Source organism: Geotrypetes seraphini, chromosome 1, assembly GCF_902459505.1.
Source record: "Geotrypetes seraphini chromosome 1, aGeoSer1.1, whole genome shotgun sequence".
Classification (NCBI taxonomy): Eukaryota; Metazoa; Chordata; class Amphibia; order Gymnophiona; family Dermophiidae; genus Geotrypetes; species Geotrypetes seraphini.
Genome location: NC_047084.1, coordinates 69,520,249 through 69,537,845, shown reverse-complemented (window position 1 = coordinate 69,537,845; position 17,597 = coordinate 69,520,249). Strand labels below are relative to the sequence as shown.

At 42.4% G+C, this 17,597-nt stretch overlaps 1 protein-coding gene across 4 annotated transcripts in view; it reads right to left on the bottom strand.

Moving 5' to 3' along the window:
* Positions 1-17,597, bottom strand: part of NADK2 (NAD kinase 2, mitochondrial) — a 94,500-nt gene that overhangs the window by 54,675 nt on the left and 22,228 nt on the right. For all 4 annotated transcript variants that reach the window (XM_033932808.1, XM_033932809.1, XM_033932799.1 and 1 more), the window contains exons 2-4: positions 15,790-15,878; positions 10,844-10,932; positions 3,142-3,223 (exon numbers count right to left, since the gene is read on the bottom strand). In XM_033932808.1, the coding sequence (XP_033788699.1) occupies positions 3,142-3,223; positions 10,844-10,932; positions 15,790-15,878 (260 nt within the window). The remainder of the gene's footprint in view (positions 1-3,141; positions 3,224-10,843; positions 10,933-15,789; positions 15,879-17,597) is intronic.

Here is a 17,597-nt window from a genome sequence, read left to right as displayed (position 1 = left end):
TGTAAGATAGAAAACAGAGAGTAGGGTTAAATTATCAATATTCTCAATGGAGAAGGGTAAATAGTTTTAAAGTTTTTGAGAAGGGTATTTTGCGAGATTATTTTGTTATTTCTCAATCCTGTATATATTTTTGGTGACATGCTGGGACCACTGTTTTTAACATTTATCAATGATCTAGTGATAGGAATAACTAGTGAGACAAAGTTGTTCAAAGTTGTCAAATTGCAAGAGGACAGTGAAAAATTAAGCAGACCTTGGGAGTCTGGGTGTCAAATGGCAGATAACATTTAATGTTAACAAGTGCAAAGTAATGCATGTGGGAAAGAGGTACCTGAACTATAGCTACGTGATGCAGGGTTCCACGTTAAAAGTCACTGCCCAAGAAAAGGATCTAGGTGTCATTGATGAGGATATGTTGAAACCCTCAGCTCAATGTGCAGTGGTGGCTAAGAAAGCAAATAGAATGTTAGGAATTATCAGGAAAAGAATGGAAAACAAAGATGAAAATATTATGCCTTTGTATCGTTTTATGGTGCAGCCTAGAGAATAATTTTTACAAAAAAACTCTCCAAATCAAGAAAGGATGTTCAAAAAATATATATATAATGTATCCCTAAACATCCAATAATGTCCAGCACTACAAACATCTATACATCAATACATCAAAAATGGAGAAAAGACCTCGGTGTCTAATAGGGGTAACAAAAAACTTCCCATATAGACAAGCCAGTCTCAAAATCCCAACTCTGAGACCAGCAGACACATCCTTGGTCAAAAACTCCAAGATAAGTGGAAATATACTATTGATTGTTACAGTCCTTAATAGTGAATCAAAAAATACCATCACTTATCTGAAAATGTAGTATTCAAAATGATCGTTATAGTAGTGCTGAGATGTGGAAGCAGGAACAACCCGCACAGTGGAGCATGAGCATTAGGCACAGCAGCTAAACACTCCTACTTTTTCGTTTGCTAAACATTTTGGAAATTAACTATTTCAATCTACTTTTTCTTGTTAAATTTATGTATTATGTTTTACATTATTGTAAACCGAGTCAAGCTCTCTTGGTTGATGACTAACGGCCTCTTTTACAAAGCCGCGCTAGCAGCCCCGAAGCCCATAGGAGATTTAAAGGGCTTCGGGGCCGTTGCCACGCGGCAGCCACTAGCGTGGCTTTGTAAAAGAGGCAGTAAGTTTTAGTTTAGCTTAGTTTAATCTAGTAACATAGTCAATCAGAGCATATAAAGTTTGCCCAATAGTCACACTCATTACACAGTATATTCATGTTTGAATTGTCTTTTCTTCAATATTTCTGGGCATCAGACCATAGAAGTCCTCCCGGTACCATCTTTAGGTTCCCACTGCCGGAGTTGCCATTGAAGCTTATTCACTCCGAAAATCAATTAAAACCACTCTATTCGACAAATTCATTGCCTATGTTAATTCCCCGCTGCAAACCCTGATGTAATCTCTTCGGTAACTCCCAATATCTCATGTATTTCTTCCCCATGTAACTCCTCTTAGGTAACATTTCTCTTCATGCATTCTGTAATTCACTGATTGTCCAGCCTTCTTTCAATGTGAACCACCTAGAAGTCATTTGACTCTGGCGGTATAGAAAAATAAAGTTATTATTATTATTATTCTCACCGCTTGCACTGTATCTCCACAATATCCAACAGGGCTCCCTGTTTCCCAACCAAGCTTCATCAGGGAATTGAGCGTCAGTTAACCCGCTTCATCTCCTAGAGAATGACATGGAGACAAAATTTTCCCTGTTCACGCGGGAACTCATTTTACCGTCCCGGTGAGTCCTTTTCCTGTCCCTGCCCCATCCTCATCTGCTCAAGCCTCAAACACTTTAAAATCATAAATGATCGAGACTTGTGAAGTTAAGGCAAAGCTTACAGGAATGGGGCAGGGAAAGCGAAGAAACCCACGCAGACCAGATGGGGGAAATTGAGTTCCTACAGGGACAAATTTGTCCCCGTGTCATTCTCTAGTGCAGCCGCACCGTAAATACTATGTGTAGCTCTGGTCACCACATTTCAAAAAATATATTACGGAATTAGAAAAAGTACAGAGAAGGATGAGAAAAATGATAAAAGGGACTGGACCACTTACCTATGAGTAAAGACTAGAGCGGCTAGGGCTCTTTAGCATGAAGAAGAGATGGTCCAAGTGAGATATAATAGAGGTCTATAAAATACCAAGTGGCATGGAACAAGTGCTGCTACTATTTATTATTTATATTGCGCTACCAGATGCGCACAGATTACAATTTAATTATGACAGACACACAGGGTGGATCAATATATGCTGCTCATGAAGGGAAACACAAAGGGATGAAGAGGTAGGGGCTACAGAGGGAATGAGCAGCAGTTATAGTGTATTACAAGAATCACTTGTTTATTCTTTCAAAAAAATACTAGGATTAGGGGACATATGATGAAACTACTTAGCAGATTTAAAACAAACCAGAGAAATATTTCTTCACTCAAAGGGTAATTAAACTCTGGAATTCATCGCCAGAGAATGTAGTGAAAGAGGTTAGCTTAGCAGGGTTTAAAAAAAAAAAAAAAAAAAAAAAAAAAGATAAAAAAAATAAAAAAGGTTGCATAATTTCCTAAAAGAGAAGTCCATATGCCATTATTAAGATGGCTTGAGGAAATCCACTAGGATAAGCAGCATAAAATCAGTTTTTTACCTTGGGATCTTTGCATCTTTGTGACCTGGGCTGGCCACTGTCAGAAACAGGATACTGGGCTTGATGGACCTTGATATCCCAGTATAGCAACTCTTATATTCCTATGTCTCTGGCAGGCACACAAGGCTAGCCAGAACAAAACACAAGCTCTTTAAGGTTCCCCATCTAAATTTGGCCTACCTGAATGTTAACTGTTTCTCAGCTTCAGAGTGGAAGCATCTGCTATGGGCATTGCTGCTTCCCTCTGTGCCTCCTTAACCTAGCTCTGGTCTTTTATACTTCCTGGGCAATGCCCTCCTGGCTCCACTCCTTTTGTATCACTTTCCCCTTGGGTGGGATCCTGGGGTTTTAAGGTGGTTCTGACACTGAGAGAGTGTTCTTAAGGCAAAGTGGCAGCGTCCTATAGAGACTCACAGGAGTTTCAGTTTCTTACCTTTCTGGGTCAGTGTTTACACCAATTACTGGTTTGGACTTCTCCAAAATCTTACTGGCAGCCAGCAGCATTGTACCATCACCTGGAGGAGAAACAATTATCTACATCACCCGGCTGTTTCACACCAAATTCTTCAGATACCTAAACAAGAAAAGCACTTCAAGCAAAACACTTCTCACAGAGTACTAAGTTTAAGCAGAATCAGAGGAAAATATCCCTCTGCCATAGTACCAGAAAAGTCTTGTAACATTAAAACTATCCCTCTACCTAAATCATAAACTCACTTTCTTGCTAGCAATTGCTTCAGGTTTTACCAGAAATCGGAAGTCTCAGCAATTCCTGATCAGGTAATGAGGATGGGGAGCAGCATAGAAAGACAATTTAAACCAAAAAGAGAATACCAAGAAGCTATACAAGCACAGTATTTTTCTGTAATTCAAGTTACAGGGCAGGCAAGGTATGGGGATTTGGGTTTGCGTATAAGGTTAAAGGGCATTAGGGAGCGGTATTTTATAAATATTGCCCTAGATATTCGGTTAACAAGGTGTAATTTTGGGGACATGTCAAGCCATTGGTATTGTTAAATGCTAGATCAGTTTGTAATAAGGTGCCAGTTTGTAAACAGTTTGATAAAGATAAACGTTATTTGTTAGTGTTCCTTGATGTTGCTGCAGTATTTGATACAGTAAACCATTCTATCCAACTATTTACGATTTTGTGATAGACAATGATATCGACGTGCTTTGTATAATAGAAAGTTGGCACTTGGACTCTGATTTAGCTATTTTATCCCAAATTGTCCCTCCCTCCTATGTGGCCTTTTCTCAGCCAACAATAGGGTCAAAAGATTTTATGTATGTAATATGAAAACTGCATAGTTGTATGCAGTTTATAAATCTAATATAATAAAACCCTTACCCGCGCATGAGTAGTTGAAACGGCGTGATCCCTGCCGCAGTGATTTCTGCTTCCATGCCATGTTCCATTTGCACGGGCGTGTACGGGTGGCATCTGTGGCGGTTTGATTTGCCGACATCGCTTCCAGCCTAGGGCCTTCCTCTCTGCCGGGTCCTGCTTCTGCCTTCGCGCAAAAAGAAAGTAGGTGGGAACCGGCAGCGACGAAGGACCGAAGTAAGCAGGAGTAGCGACCTACCACTGCTGACCGCTGTGTGAGACCCGGGAGGAGAGGGGAGGGGGGATGAGAAACGCTACTGATGGCTGGCCTTCTACAGGACAGGGGGAGCATGGAAGGGGTGCTGTTGGACAGGGGGGAGGGAAAAGGAAGGGAAAGGGCTACTGCTGGACAGGGAGAACAGAATGGGTGCTGCTGGATAGGGGGGAGGTAAAAGGAAGGGAGAAGGGCAGGACAGGAGGGAGCAGGCAAGGGGTGCTGCTGCACAGGGAAGTGGGGGGGAGAGGGAAAGGGGGCCAGGGAACAAACTTGCTATGCTTTGGGGGGAGGGGTGTGCTGGGGGGCAGGCAGCAATCTTGGTTTGCTCTGGGAGGGGGGAGATAGAAGGGGGCCACGGAGACAGAAAAAAAGGCAGGCAGGCAGTGCATGAGAATGAAAGACAGACGAACACAGAAAGGCAGCGGGCAGGAAGAAAGACAGAAAGCAAGAAATAAAGACAGACAGACAGGGGGCCAGGGAGAGAGACAAACAGAAAGAATGACAGACAGACAGGGGACCAGAGAGACAGACAGGGGGCCAGGGAGAGAGAAAGAAAAAAAAAAAAAAGGCAGACAGCTCACACGGTAAGTTTTCATTAAATTTTGTGATCTGTTAAGTCTACACATCTATTCTAGCATCATTAATCTAACGGGCTTGAACACTAGATTTTTAAATAAATAAAAAGGAGGTGGGGTGTTAGCTATTGTACAGGATACTTTACCCTTTGAAACAATCAAATAAGATTGATATGCATAGTGAAATTGAATGTCTATTATTGGTTTTGTCAGTTTTGAAACTTTTGATATTGTATTGCCCTCCTGATGTGTTAATATTTACTCTAAAAGACAGAGATACAGTGAAAATCCAATATTAGTGATATATAACTCTTTACACATGGACAGTACAGGGTAGAAGGAAACACTAACATATGAGCCTAAACCAAAAACACAGAGGAGGAAAAAGCCTCAGAAACAAGCCCTCCCACCCCACAATAGTGGTTAAAGATGTTCTGGCGATAACCTCATTGGCATAAGAAACCTCCTCTAGTGTCTGGAAAATAGCTCTGTGCAGTGCAGTGCAAAAGCTTAATGTGATAAACACAGATGAAACATTCAACTTATCTTGAAAAACGAACGGTACACCAACGATGGCCAGTGTTTCACAATTCTGCTGCCTCACGGTGTAACAAAGCTGAACACCTTTAACCACCATTGTGGGGTGGGAGGGTTTGTTTCTGAGGCTTTTTTCTCCTCTGCGTTTTTGGTTTAGGCTCATGTGTTAGTGTTTCCTACCTTGCACTGTCCATGTGAAAGAGTTATATATCACATACATTGAAGCCATGGTTGAATGCCCTTTGTTGGGATCAGATACTGTGATCTTGGGTGATTTTAAATTTACATTATGATAAAATAAGATTTGATGATTGTGTGACTGACTTTGATATGCTGATGTCAGCCTCAGCTGGTCGAAGATGATACTCACGTGGGAAGACATACTTTAGATTTAATTTTTGTTTAGGAAAAACACTCTTTTACTAACTATCTTGAGCTGATTGCAGTGGCTGTTCCATGGATAAGGACCATAAGTTTGTTTCCTTTACAATTTCTCATTGAATTTCATGGTATGTATTGCAAATGTAGGCTGTGAGGTATATAAGTGTATTTGGATTCCTAAATTGGTGGTGGAGAATGAGGCTACTCTGTCGGAGATGGTGGAACATTGGCATGCTTCCTTGACTTCGGATGAGTTAGCACGATATGTGAAAGGGAAACAGCCGGCGAGGGAGGAAGTGGGACCCCTGGATGAGGGGGATAGGAAAGGAGTGGTAAAGGAGGAAAAGGAAGTGGCGGACAGATTAAACACGTTCTTCTCGTCGGTCTTCACAAAAGAGGACACATCCAATGTTCCGGAACCGGAAAAATTCTTCAAGTGGGACCAAGAGGGAAAATTATCGTGCATGGAGGTAAGCCTCGAAGACATATTCAAACAGATAGATAGGCTAAAAACTGACAAATCGCCAGGCCCAGACGGAATTCACCCAAGAATACTAAGAGAACTTAGAAACGAAATAGCGGAGTTACTGCAGCAGATTTGTAACCTATCCCTGAAAACAGGGGTAATACCGGAAGACTGGAGGATAGCAAATGTTACACCTATCTTCAAGAAAGGAACCAGAGGCGACCCGGGGAATTATAGACCGGTCAGCTTGACCTCAGTTCCGGGGAAGATGGCTGAATCATTGATCAAGAACAGTATCAGCGAGCACATAGAAAAAAATAAGCTGATGAGAACAAGCCAGCATGGTTTCTGTACTGGAAGATCCTGCCAAACAAACCTACTACACTTCTTCGAGGGGATAAGCGGACATTTGGACAAAGGTGACCCCATAGATATAGTATACCTAGACTTCCAGAAAGCCTTCGACAAGGTACCTCATGAGCGCCTTCTAAGGAAACTGTGGAACCACGGGGTGGAAGGGGACATACACAGATGGATCAAAAACTGGTTGGCAAACAGGAAACAGAGGGTAGGAGTAAAGGGACACTATTCTGACTGGAAAGGGGTCACAAGTGGCGTCCCACAAGGGTCAGTGCTGGGACCGCTGCTATTCAATATATTTATTAATGACTTGGAAACAGGGACAAAGTGTGAAGTTATAAAATTTGCGGATGACACAAAACTCTCCGGTAAGGTTAGATCTGTAGAGGAATGTAAAAAACTCCAAAGGGACCTGGACAAACTGAGTGAGTGGGCAGATAAATGGCAGATGAGTTTTAATGTGGAGAAATGTAAAGTTATGCACATAGGGAAAGGGAACCTGATGTACAACTACACGATGGGGGCATGACATTGGGAAAAGGCAATCTAGAAAAGGACTTGGGGGTTTTGGTGGATAAAACAATGAAACCGGCAGCACAATGCACAGCGGCCTCAAAAAAGGTGAACAGAATGTTGGGCATTATCAAAAAAGGTATCACTACCAGAACCAAGGAAGTTATCCTCCCGCTGTATAGGGTAATGGTGCGACCGCATCTGGAGTACTGCGTCCAGTACTGGTCGCCGTACCTAAAGAAAGATATGGCGATACTCGAGAGGGTCCAGAGAAGAGCGACAAAAATGATAAAAGGCATGGAAAACCTCTCGTATGCTGAGAGGCTGGAGAAGTTGGGGCTCTTTTCCCTGGAAAAGAGGAGACTTAGAGGGGATATGATAGAAACTTATAAGATCATGAAGAGTATAGTGAAGGTAGAGAGAGACAGATTCTTCAGACTGGCGGGGGCAACAAAAACTAGAGGACACTCAAAAAAATTGAAGGGAGATAGGTTTAGAACAAATGCTAGGAAGTTCTTCTTCACCCAGAGGGTGGTGGACACCTGGAATGCGCTTCCAGAGGGGGTAGTTGAGCAGAGTACAGTTTTGGGTTTCAAAAAGGGATTGGACGAGTTCCTAAAGGGTAAGGGAATCCAGGGGTACAATTAGAGGGTTACTATACAAGACAAAATGCTCTTGAGTAATAGATCACTACAGGTCATTGACCTGGGGGGCCGCCACGGGAGCGGACTGCTGGGCATGATGGACCTATGGTCTGACTCGGCAGAGGCAATGCTTATGTGCTTATGCACTGCTTCAAATAGTGCAAAGTAATGGGTGAAGATGCAATCCTTGATATACTGATGAGGTAAAACAACAAAAGAGGAGCCTGTGGAGACTGGGGCGGCAGTGGAGGAAGTACCCAGACTTCTACTAGGAACATGTACTGTATATGGTGGCCTTAGTTGATTACAAAAAAATTGTGTTTTCTTTGAAAAAGCAGTAATTTGATAAGCAGATTGCAGTAGCTCCTTCAGGGTCTAAGGCAGTATATCGCAAACTGTGTGACCCGGAGGATTCCAGGTGTGTCCCCAAGATGCCGGCAAGGAGAGGCGCCAGTGCCAGATGACTGCTTACACGAAATCATTCAAACCAGTAATTGGTGTAAACACTGACCCAGAAAGGTAAGAAACTAAAACCTTCTGTGAGAGTCTTTAAGACACTGCCACTTTGCCTTAACAACACTCTCTCTCGCGGCACATCCTGTAGTCAGTCAATCAGCGCCTCTCCTCCTCGCTGGCGCCTCTGCTCCTTCTCCTCACTTCTCCTTCTGTATCACCTCTACCTCTGGCAGTAATAGGAGGCTCAGGGCCGCAGCTGGAAGACACCAACGTATGCATGGACATTGATGTTATATTGCATTTCCTGGTGCTCTCCAGCCGCAGCCCCGAGATTAATATGCCAGTAGCTTAAAAAGTTTGCGACACACTGATCTAAGGAATTGTTTTCAGTCATGAATGCTTTGATTGCGCCAAAGACTAATAAGAATATGCTTCCTACTTGTGAACAGTTTGCAAGTTATTTTTAGTTTAAGGGCCCTATGCAAGGTAATTCCCTGTTATTTCAGGAGTTCTAATGCTGGGAATGATGGCATTTGGATGGAGTTTGCGCAAATTAATATGGCAGGTGCGATATTAAATGCATCTAATTGCACTTTAAATCTATGCTCAACTAATGCATTGAAGGCGTTAAAAGCTGAGATAGTGCCATCTCTTGAAGCTATTGTTTATTTCCCAACAACTGTGCAGGTTCCAGATAAGTTAAACGGGCGGCTGTTCGACATATTCTGAAGTGTCCATCTTTGGATGTTTCCAAGGTGGAGCATTTTCGTCTCATATTCAATCTGATGTTCATGGCTAAGGTCTTAGAAAAGGTAGTACTTCAGCAATTGGATGATTTTGTCACTTCCCATGGTTGTTTGGATGATTTTCAGTTTGGATTCTGTAAAGGGTCACAACATTAAGATGCTTTTTTTATCACTTTGTGAAGAGATTCGGAAAGGTTTTGATAAAGATAAACATTATTTGTTAGTGTCCCTTGATGTTGCTGCAGTATTTGATACAGTAAACCATTCTATCCTTTAGTGTACTTGCGTACCGTGAGTCTTTCTGGAACTGTGCTTGAATGATTCAGATCATTCCTTGCAAATAGGAGTTTTTTTGTGACTAACGGGTATTATTATTATTTTTTATTGCATTTACAAAATAAATCATTACAAAAGTGTCCTTACAACATACAATGCTAACCACCCCTCCCTTCCCTCCCCCAATGAAAATCAAGTACGTGGAACACAACTGGAGGTGACAAAGAATGACCAAGTTATACATTCCGAACTCCATGCCCCTCTTTCCACAAGAGATAACCATCTCATACTTTGTGATAAGCAGCATGTGTGCTCTTTCTGATTGCTGTAAGTGGCGGTAACAGCTGGCATTTTGGCCAATCGCCAACAGTGATCCAATGCAATACACGCAACTGTTAGACAGCCGCAGCCCGTTAGTGAGCCGCGGACTGGGGGTTGGGGAAGGAAAAGGAAGATGGAAAGAAGAAGAAAATCATGGAAAGTTCTGGTATAAAGTCCTTGTATGATACAGGTGAAGCAGGATAACATTAAAGGTGAAGAAACCAGACCTCAAAGAAGAAAACCCCCCCCTTTTTCCCTCCTGCTCTAATCAATCAGTATATTAACACAATAAAGACATTTCATAACCCACTTGCCAGCTGGCATATACTGATTGGGAAATACCCTGTTGCTATCTGCTAGGCTAAGCGAAACTTGTAAGAAACAAGACTTAACTCTGATGCATGGCAATAGGGCTCGCACCTGGCAGGATATTATGCAAAGATGAACACGTCTCATGGTCAGAAAATAGAATTCTCAAGAATATCATTTAGCAAGACATGTCTTGTGATAACACAGCAGGGAGGGGGTTGAGACTCGGAATTGCTTATATGGTAAAGGAAAGGGGCATTTGCGGAAAAAGGTTAGACCTTACGGTAAACTGAACAGACGTATAGCATGACACAAATGTATAAGCCAATAAATGAATCTACTTATGTAATGACGTACAAGAAAATAACCAATAAAGATGTATCATGTGATTTAGGCCAACATGGTGTTGACCACCAAGAAATGTATAAAAACAGGTCTGTAAGCGGAAGTAATCAGAACAGACATCAGAGGATCCTCAGGCCTGAAGATCACATTCTGTTACTCTATATACTGAATGATTTATTCTTGTAAGCTGTTACTGATTATCAATAAATATATTTGTTGACTGAAACCAGTATATAGCGTGTGAGGTCTCCATTTCGAGGTAGGCCTAGACAGCGGCCTACTTCAGAGTGAAGGAGGAAGGATTCAAAAGCTAGACCTTCTGAAGGGTTCGTAGGCATTGGGATATTACCCTTCCATCTAGAATGACACACCTATTGCACTAGAATAAGTATTAGGCAAGGGATCTAGAAGCAGAAGATCCCTCAAGCAGTCAACAAAACCTGTAATTCTAGTGTGTGATTCATAACCACCTATAAACTTTCTCTACAAAGGAGCTAATCTGTAAATCATGTGGGTCCAGCTTGCCTTTGATAAATCAGGGCCCATGGATAGACTTGAAAAAAGAACAAAACATGCTCCACTAAGACCTAAGACATGTTTACCTCCTGCTGATATTATAGCATCTGCCCACCGAACAGTTTCTTCATCATATTCTCTCCGCTTCACTAGCTGAACATCAATTCCGTCATTCCTAGAAAAAAAAAAAAAATGAAAGGATGTTGAAGGAAATCGAATCCTCAAAGTAGGTCTAGCTAATCAAGTTTCAGGATATTCACTACTACTACCATTTATCATTTCATACACAATGCTGCACCATTTAACATACAATAGATGGTCCCTGCTCAGAAGAGCTTACAATCTAATTTGGACAGACAGGACATCTCAGGGTTGGGGAGATTCTGGTAGAAGAAATGATAAAATGGGTATTCACAATGAGACAGTTAATGGAATTTATTTGGGGTATATTTTTTATTAAATTGTGTGCTAATTGCTAACATTTATTTTTGATCCAGAGAATGGAATGATCATTTTGGGCTGAATGTGTAGAATTATGCATGAATTTCTCCAGACTTTTGATCCCTAGAAATAGGCTCTCCTGGATCAGGAAACATCTTGCAGATGAACGTACTCCATGACGGACATCTGGAATGGTTTATTAGGCTTTGTTCAATACTGTCTCTTGCAGACACGTGGTAGGGCATTTTCAAAACATACATCTAAGTCAGATTTGGATGTATGGCGCTAGACATCCAAAGTCAGCAGTAAGAAAATGCCTATTTTCGAAAGGCAAACCACTGTACATCTAGAAATATATATATATTTTTAAATCCTCTATCTGGACATCCAGACCGCCAGGACATCTATCTTTATACCACATTTTTGACCAAAATTTTGTCCCAAGTCCCAAATACCAGAACAAGACCATTTGGACGTGGAAAGGACCAATCCTGTAATAGGTTGACCACCCAGACATGGCAACAGACTAGTGGGGCACTTTAGAGGGCACTGCTGTGAACTTCACATAAAGGGTGCCAGATAAGCATCTCACCAGAACCCTCATATAGGTTTTGGTGAGCCCCCATAAATACTCCCAAAACCCACCATACCCACCTGTCTACAACCCCAATAGCCCTTAAGACTGTAGGTTCCCACCTATAAGGCAGAGTAGGGTTTTGGTGGGCTCACATTTTCCACCATGAATGTAGTGGTTAGAATGGTTTATGGGACTTACTACTCCTCTCTATGGTTCACTAGCCCACCCACCAAGCTACTTAAGACACCTGCGTGCAGCTCTACTAGGCTTTCCTATACCAGGAAAGCCTAGTAGAGCTGCACGCTGATGTTCTGGAGACAGGTATATACTTCTGTATTCTGATCTTTTGGGTGTGGGGAGGTCAATAGGTCAGTTTGGGCACCTCTATGGAACTTAGACCCATCTAATATTAGAAAAACACTTTCACAAGAAAATGCACATGTCTAATGGATAAAAGACAGCACAGCTCAGGCTAAGATTTAGTTACAAAATGCAATTGAAAAACTAGAGGAAAAAACCTCAGACTGGGGCCCTCCCACCGCCACAAGAGGTAGTTAGGCATTAACCTCATTGGCAAAAAACCTCCATTCCAATGCAAAGAATAAAAGCCTTATGCTGTGCTGTTTTGTGCTTAAAAGATAGAAGAAAAAAAATCATCAACTTATCTTCTTTCTGATTGATCGGTACACCAACGATGGCCAGCGTTTCACAAGTCTGCTGCCTCAGGGTGTAACATATCTGATCAAACTTCAAATGGGACGCTGAAACGCATCTCCTGCGGGAGCTCAAGAAGCTTGCTTCTACGTGCCTGTGCACCGTGAGCCCCAATTGGCGAGCACCGAGCCTGGAAGGAAGTGTGCAGGGCAGAAGTGCGGTCCTGCCCATACACCGTTGGACCACCAGGGATAACACAAAAGGTATGCAGGGGGGAGAGGGGGTATAAAAAAAAACAAAACACACAAAACTTATTTGTATCAGCTGGGTTGGGAAATGGGAGGATCTCTCATGTACTGGCCTACCACTAGAGGTGGAAGAGGAAGTGGTACAGGGTGCAATGCAGAGCCTGGCAAGCAGTGAGGAGGGCTGGCTGCATAGCCTGGCAGATGGAGGGGCTGGTATGGAAGGGGGCTGGGTGCAGAGCCTGGTAGGGAAGGGAGCTGGATGCATAGCCTGGCAGGGGAGGGTGTGAGGGAGAGGATACTGGGTGCTGATCCTGGCAGGACATGGCACTTGAATATTAAGCCCCCATCTTATATTTGAGTCAACCATTTTTCCTTCTTTGGGGGGGGGGGAATGGCGGTCTTGACTTAAATTAGAGTATATACAGTACTTCAAATTGTGTTTATTCCTTGTATATACAGGTTCCTGAGAAGATGACATCTTCACTGTGCTTTCCTCTTAAGCACTCTTGGCTTTCTTTCACCGTTTTTGAAACCTCTCTATTGGGACTCCCTAAATGTTCTGATTCAACAGTATCCTTCAAGGATACTCCACACCGAACCATTTGCTCCTGGGCGATTGTTGGCTTCCCCCCCCCCTTCTAAACTATTCAAAGTTGTTAAAACGCATGCAGATGGGAAAAATTGCAGGCAGACCTTAGGAAATTGGAAGACTGGGCATCCAAGTGGCAGATGAAATTGAATGCACATTAGGAAGAATAACCCAAATCACTTACCAGATACTAGGGTACTCTTTGGGGCCCGAGAAAAAAAATCTGGGTGGCATTGTAGACAATATGATGAAACCTTCTGTCCAATGTGCGGCAGTGGCCAAAAAAGCAAATAAGATGCTAGGAATTATTAAAAAGGGATGTCTAACAAGACAAAGAATGTTATAATGCCTCTATCGCTCCATGGTGCGACCTCACCTGGAGTATTGCATTCAATTCTGGTCTCCTTATCTCAAGACAGATATAATGGCAATACAAAAGGTTCAAAGAAGAGAGAAAATGATAAAGGGGATGAACTCCTCTCGTACGAGGAAAGACTAAAGAGGTTAGGGCTCTTCAGCTTGGAAAAGAGATGGCTGAAGGGAGATATAATTGAAGTCTACAAAATCCTGAGTGGAGTAGAATAGGTACAAGTGGATTGATTTTTCGCTCTGTCAAAAATTACAAAGACTAGGGGACACTCAAAATTATAGGGAAATACTTTTAAAAACCAATAGGAGGAAATATTTTTTCATTCCAAGAACAGTTAAGCTCTGGAACACATTGCCAGAGGTTGTGTTAAGAGCAGATAGCGTAGCTGGTTTTAGAAAGGGTTTGGACAATTTCCTGGAGGAAAAGTCCATAGTCTGTTATTGAGACAGACTTGGAGGAAGCCATTGCTTGCCCTGGATCGGTAGCATGGAAATGTTGCTATTCTTTTGGTTTTTGCCAGGTACTAGTGACCTGGATTGACCACCATGAGGACAGGGTACTGGGCAAGATGGACCATTGGTCTGACCCAGTAAGACTATTTTTATATTCTTAGTTTAAAAAGCTGCTCTATCTCCTTTTTAAACGTTAGTGCCAGCAGACTGGTTCAATCCCGGTTAAGGTGGAGTCCATCCTTTTGGAATAAGATCCCCCTTTCCCAGAATGTAGCCCAGTTCCTAACAAATCTAAATACAACTCTACACCATCGTCTCAAGTATGCATTGAGACTTCAGAGCTCTGCATGCCTCTTGGGTCTTGCACATGGAACAGGAAGCATTTCTGAAAATGCTACGCTGGAAGATCTGGATTTCAGCTTTCTACCAAAGAGCTGAAATTTGGCTTCCAGAACATCACTCCCATATTTTCCTATATCATTAATACCTACATGTACCAAGACATCTGGCTTCTCCCCAGAACTCACTAATATCTTATCTAAGTGATGTGTTAGGTCTGCCACCTTCATACTAGGCAGGCAAGTGACCAGCCACCCAGCTATCTGCATGCCTAATGATTGAATCTCCTACTACAACAGCTGTCCTAACTTCTTCCTTCTAGTCAGAAACCCCTGGAGATAGATCCTTGCTGAAAGAGGATATTGCATCAGCATCTCTTGGTGGGCAGGTCCTGGCTACAGGATTATTTCCTGCATCATCAGGGTGATGTTTCTCCTTATAGGAGACCTCCCTCCTCTAAGGCAGCACTGGGGCTGCTAGACTGGAAGTGGGACTTCTCTACAATGTCTCTTTAGGTCTCCTCTATGTACATCCTTGCCTCCCTCAGCTCCTCCAAGTCTGCAACTCTAGCCTCAAGGGAACGGACTCGTTCTCTGAGAGCCAGGAGCTCTTTGCAGCGAGCACACACATAGAATTTCTCGCCAACTGGAAGATAATCAAACATGTGACACACTGTGCAAAAGACTGTAGATAGATATATATATACACACACACACGTAGATATATATACACACACATATTTTTCTCTGTATATCTATATATCTAAGTGCAACCTTCATTTTTTATCTCCTCCCTCCTGGTACCTTTCACATCTCCTGAACCATAAGCCCTTTAGGCTGCAGCACAAACTTTACAAAATCAGCATGGGACCTGCAAGTTAGAATGAGTTCAAAAGCCCTGTGGCATATCTTTTTGCCTTTTGCTGCTCAGGCTGTTAATAAGGAAACCCATAAAAAAAAGTTTACTATAACCATAATCAATGTTTTCATTAAATCTGACTATACTGGCTTTTATTCATGATTACACCATATATAGTTTGATAATCCTGAAAACCAGAACAGTTTGCAACACTCGGAGATAGAATTTAATCACATAGGGTTTGGATATCCCGTGGTAGAGACAAGCTGAAACCACGGAATAAAAGAAGACCACCAATGCTACTAGACAACTGATACAGCAGATGGAATAATCTCAGACTAGGGTTTTTTTATGCTGGCCAGGCATACCATATGGATTTGGTATATGTGGGGGGGAGGGGAAGGAGTGGTGATTAAAAGTTGAAAAAGAGAGGGGAGAGATATGCGCAGCAACAATTCCTGCCATCTCCATCACAAAATGCAAGTATTTTGACTAGCATCTTACCGTAAGCTATGTACAATGTGCTCCACATTCCTCGTATGGATATTATGCCGCTCCAGCAGGCCATTATAACTGGATCCTTTCAGTGCAAGCTAAAGAACAAGCATACAAAAGACAAGGGATGTGAATGTAACAACCAACATTCATGATGACCATAAAAAAAACAAAAACAAAAAAAAACCTACTATAGTAAACAAAACCATGGATGTAGGGAGGGAAGCATTTGCCCTTTCACCTCTTGAATGTTTTAGCCACTCACTGCTGCCAGCTACTGTTGCTATTCCTCTGCAACCCCAGATCCACCTCCTTGCAGCAGCTCCAGCTGAATACAAGGTGAGCCAAGAAAAGCAATAGTTTACAACAAATGGAAATACACCCACCTGCCCTCTTATGAAGGTTGGAAATGAGATGTTTCAATGCAGCACTTGACCCTACCCAGTGCATCCTTAAATGAACTAAGCAGGATCGGTCTGCTATACATAGGAATCCTTTGATAGGGTAGGCGGAGCCAATAAAGGAAAATTCCCTTATATGGCATACCATTACCACTTTGTACATCCCAGGTTGCATCGAGTGGGTGTCAAGTGCTACAATTTTGAAAAATGACTGCGCTGAAGCAGGAATAAGCGGGCATTGCTCCTGCCTCATTAAGGTACTGGAGTGAACTAGACACTAGAGAAAGGTTTCTTTAACAGTTCAAATTGGCCAGGGAGGATTTACATTTCGTATATATCACTTCTATTGAAAGCGGTTTACATTCAGGAACTCTAAGTTATTTCTCCCTACCTGTCCCAATAGGTTCACAATCTAACTACAGTACCTGGGATAATGGAGTGTTAAGTGCTTCCCAGGGTTACAAGGAGCAGTGCGGGGATTGAACCCACAACCTCAGGGTTGGTTGGACTAGATATCAGTAACTTTAGCAGGGAGAAGGAGGGTGATAGAATTGGGTTGGGGAATGGAGGTGCAAAGCAGATTTTTTTTTTTGCCTGTAGCTTCTGGGTTTGGCTTTTTTTTGTGTGTGTGTGGGGGGGGCGGTAGTTTCAGATATCACCCTACCTGTCTGTGAGAGCCAAATCACTGCTCACCCACTGACAGAAGTGTGATATTCTGCAATGAGCTGTGGATTACTTACAGCATACCATGGTATTTTTTGATCTATAAATTTTGCAGGAAAAGCTTCATATATCAGCCCCTGAGAGCCAGGAAAGTCAGGTTCAAATCCAGCTGATGCTCTTTGTTATTTCAAGCAAGTCACTAAACTTTCCATTACCTTCTGGGGACAGGAAAATACCTACTGTAACTTGCCTTGAGCTACTACTGAAAAGGTGAGAGCTAAATCCCAAATCCATTCTTGAACATATTTGTCTTTTTCTGCTATTCATCTATATGATGAAAATTGACCAAAAATACAGACAGTTTGAAAATTGCTCTTGGCTGGTTTTGCAAGATGGTGAAGCTTGGAAATGAACTATGCTGAAGGGATCGCTACCAGAAACACCGTTTTCAAGGTGAGATCATTCATAATAGTCTTCCGAAGGTGCTTAAACAGGGCCCTTTGCAAGGACTGCAGCACCAAATTGAGATTCTATTCTGTATAAGGAATGAACATGGGAGGCCACAACAGGCTGACCCCCTTCAAAAACCAAACAATATCTGGATGGGCCAAAGAAAAATTCTGCGAATGACCCTGAAAATAAGCCAAAGTCGCCACTTGAACACAGAGCGAACTAGCCGCCAAAGCCTTTGTGCAGCCCTCCTGCGAGGACAAAATCTGAGGTAAGGAAGAGTGCACCAGTGAAATCACTCGC